The following is a 2,872-nucleotide window of genomic DNA, read 5'->3' as shown; positions in this document are numbered from 1 at the left end:
GGGGAGGGCCCCCCACACCGGGTGGCAGCATCTGCATCCCCCCCAGTGACACCCGGGGGAGACCACGCTCGGCATGTGCGTGGCGCTGGTGCCTGCAGAAGGGCGTCCCCCTGCCGCGTGTCCGCGCTGCTGCGTGTCCACGCTGCCGCCTGCCGTTGTTTCTAACCCCTGTCTCTGTTTGCATGGTGCATGCTGTCCTTTTGCAATGCAGACGCCGACGAAGGTAAAGTCTTGTTCTCCGCGCGTGTCTCTGGCTTCCCCCTCCCACGTGCGACTGCCTTCCCACTGCCGTGTCCCCGCGTGTCACCATTAACCTGCTCCCCCCTCCCCTGACATTCACGTGCTTGTGTCCGTCAGCCACGGTCTGTCCTGCCGCATCGTGGTGGGGCTTCTCGGTGCCTGTGGCCGAGCAGGGACACGTCCCTGTACTGGGGTGGCTCAGAGCCCCAGGTGTCCCCAGGCAGCAGTGGCACGGGGTGACCCCTGCTCCCCACCCCATGGTGTGGCTCCGGGCTCAGTCCTGCGGCGGCGTGAAGCCGTTCACCCCCGTCTCCTCTAATCAGACCCCAAACCACACTCCCCAGCCCTCTGGCGCTCTCACTGTGCACAGCATCCCCAGCCCACCCCGCGGGACCCTGAGACCATCCCAGGTCTGGCTGGAAATGTCCCCCATTTGGGGGGATGTCCCGGCCAGCGCTGAGCCCCCTTCTCCATCCTCCAGCTGGGAGGAAGCAGTTTGCGCGGCACGAGTGGGCTCAGAAAGCCGCCTACCTGCTGGGCTGCAGCCTGGAGGAGCTCTCCTCCTCCATCTTCAAGCACCAGCCCAAGGGCACCCTGCAGCGATCCACCTCCTTCCGGCAGGGCCCCGACGAGCCCCCCCTGGGCGATGGCAGCACAGGTAGGGTGAGGGATGGTGGGGACATTGGGTGGCCCTGGTGGATGCTGGGCTGGGGACACTCAATGTTGCCTTGGCCAGGTCCCAAGCTGACGGCACTGGAGTGCCTGGAGGGCATGGCAGCCGGCTTGTACTCCGAGCTCTTCACCCTCCTCATCTCCCTCCTCAACAGGTATGTGCTGGGGGGGCCAGGGAGAGAGCCAGGGGGGCCAGCAGCACCCGCTCACCCTGCTGCGTCCCTTTGTCCCCCACAGGGCGCTGAAGTCGAGCCAGCACTCGGTGTGCTCGGTGACAGTGGTGGACACCCCCGGAGCACAAAACCCCGAGCTGGCGGGGCAGAGCCGGGGGGCCACCTTCGAGGAGCTCTGCCACAACTACGCCCAGGAACGCTTGCAGCTCCTCTTCCACCAGCGCACCTTTGCCCGCGAGCTGGAGCGCTACAAGGAGGTAACGGGGATGCCCAGGGCGGCCGTCACCGCCTCCCCTCCTGCCCTCCCCTCCCCTCTCTGCCTGAGCATCTCCTACCATGGCCCCCTGGTTTCTTACCCCCCTGGACTGGGTCCAACCCATGCAGCTCTGACACGATACTTGGTGCAGGAGGGGGGTTTCCCCAGGGCTCCCACCACCGGCGGTGCCTTTGCCGGCAGCTCCAGCCCCAGCCAGGCATCTTTGCAGGCCACTGCTGCTGCTGCATCTCTGCACCAGCAGCCCAGGGGGGACCCCTCCATGTGTCCTGGTCCCCCCCTTGGCACCTGGCATTGCCCTGTGCCAGCGCAGCAGGGTGGTGGGATGCTGGGGAAGCCCTGCCTCCTGCCTTAGACCCCACTGAGACCAACGCCCTGACGGGCTGCCGGTCCCTGTCACTGCTCCCCCGCTGCGTGGGCACTAACCATGCCGCTGTCGCCCCTCGCCAGGAGAACATAGAGCTTGCCCTGGCTGATGCTGAGCCCGGCTCCTCTGGCTCCGTAGCCGCCGTAGACCAGCCCTCGCACCAGGCACTGGTAAGCACCCACCCCACCGCACTTCTTCGTGGCCGCACCACGGCAGTTTGCAGCCTGAGGCAGTGGCCAGGCGGCTTCCCTGGCCCTTTGGTGGCAGCTGGTTAAGGGAAGGAGGGGAGCTGTCCCAAATGTTTGTCCGTGAGAGCATGGCTGCGAGCGTGCGTGCAGCCTGTGTCCCCGGTGCATCCCCCAGTACGGTGTCCCCCATCACCCCAGGAGGTGTCCGCAAGGAGCAATCCCCAGGGTGCTCCAGTCCCTGGGGTGCACCAGTCCCCAGGGTGCTCCGGTCCTTGAGGTGCTCTGGTCCCCAAGGTGCTCAGGTCCCCAGGGTGCATGGGTCCCCAAGGTTCTCCAGTCCCTGGGGTGCTCTGGTCCTCAGGATGTGTAGGTCCCCACGGCGCAACCAGTCCCTGCTGGAGGAGGCTGCAGAGACCAAGGGGGGCTGCTAGCACCAGCCCTGTGCTGGGTTTCATCCCATGGGTGCCTGAGCACAGCGTTTTCCATGCCAGTGAGCATCTTGCTGCCTGTGTACTGACCCTTTCCCTGCTGGGTCTCCATTAAGCAGGGACCCTCTCGTGTGGTGCTGCTTCACCTTGCTGGTTACGGCAGCCGAGGTTGCATGCTCCCCAGGTGGCCCAGGTCCCCTGTGTCCCCCCATCCCTGCCCCGGGGGACGCCAGCATGCCAGGCCAGGTGCAAGCGCAGTGTTGCCTGCAGGTCCGGTCGCTGGCCCGCACGGACGAGGCGCGGGGGCTGCTCTGGCTGCTGGAGGAGGAGGCGCTGCAGCCAGGCGGCAACGAGGACACCTTGCTGGAGCGGCTCTTCTCCTACTATGGCCCCCAGGAAGGGAGCAAGAAAGGTCAGGGGGGGCCGGCACCACGGGGCCATGCATTGGCAAAGCACCGGTCCCGTGCCCATCGGTGCCGTGTCTCCTGCAGGGCACAACCCGCTGCTCCCCAGTGACAAGCCCCGACACC

At 66.6% G+C, this 2,872-nt stretch overlaps 1 protein-coding gene across 1 annotated transcript in view; it reads left to right on the top strand.

Moving 5' to 3' along the window:
• Window positions 1–2,872, top strand: part of MYO18A (myosin XVIIIA) — a 31,832-nt gene that overhangs the window by 14,888 nt on the left and 14,072 nt on the right. The window contains 7 exon segments of the mRNA XM_035900564.1: window positions 212–223; window positions 722–898; window positions 977–1,067; window positions 1,150–1,342; window positions 1,810–1,896; window positions 2,613–2,754; window positions 2,834–2,872. The exon segment at window positions 2,834–2,872 is cut by the window's right edge and continues 5 nt beyond it. Coding sequence (XP_035756457.1) covers window positions 212–223; window positions 722–898; window positions 977–1,067; window positions 1,150–1,342; window positions 1,810–1,896; window positions 2,613–2,754; window positions 2,834–2,872 — 741 coding nt within the window.

The sequence above is a fragment of the Egretta garzetta genome, unplaced genomic scaffold (genome assembly GCF_000687185.1).
Source record: "Egretta garzetta isolate BGI_Z169 unplaced genomic scaffold, ASM68718v1 scaffold108, whole genome shotgun sequence".
Taxonomy (NCBI): domain Eukaryota; kingdom Metazoa; phylum Chordata; class Aves; order Pelecaniformes; family Ardeidae; genus Egretta; species Egretta garzetta.
The sequence above is the reverse complement of the archived record's forward strand: the minus strand, read 5'-3'. Positions and strand labels throughout refer to the sequence as shown.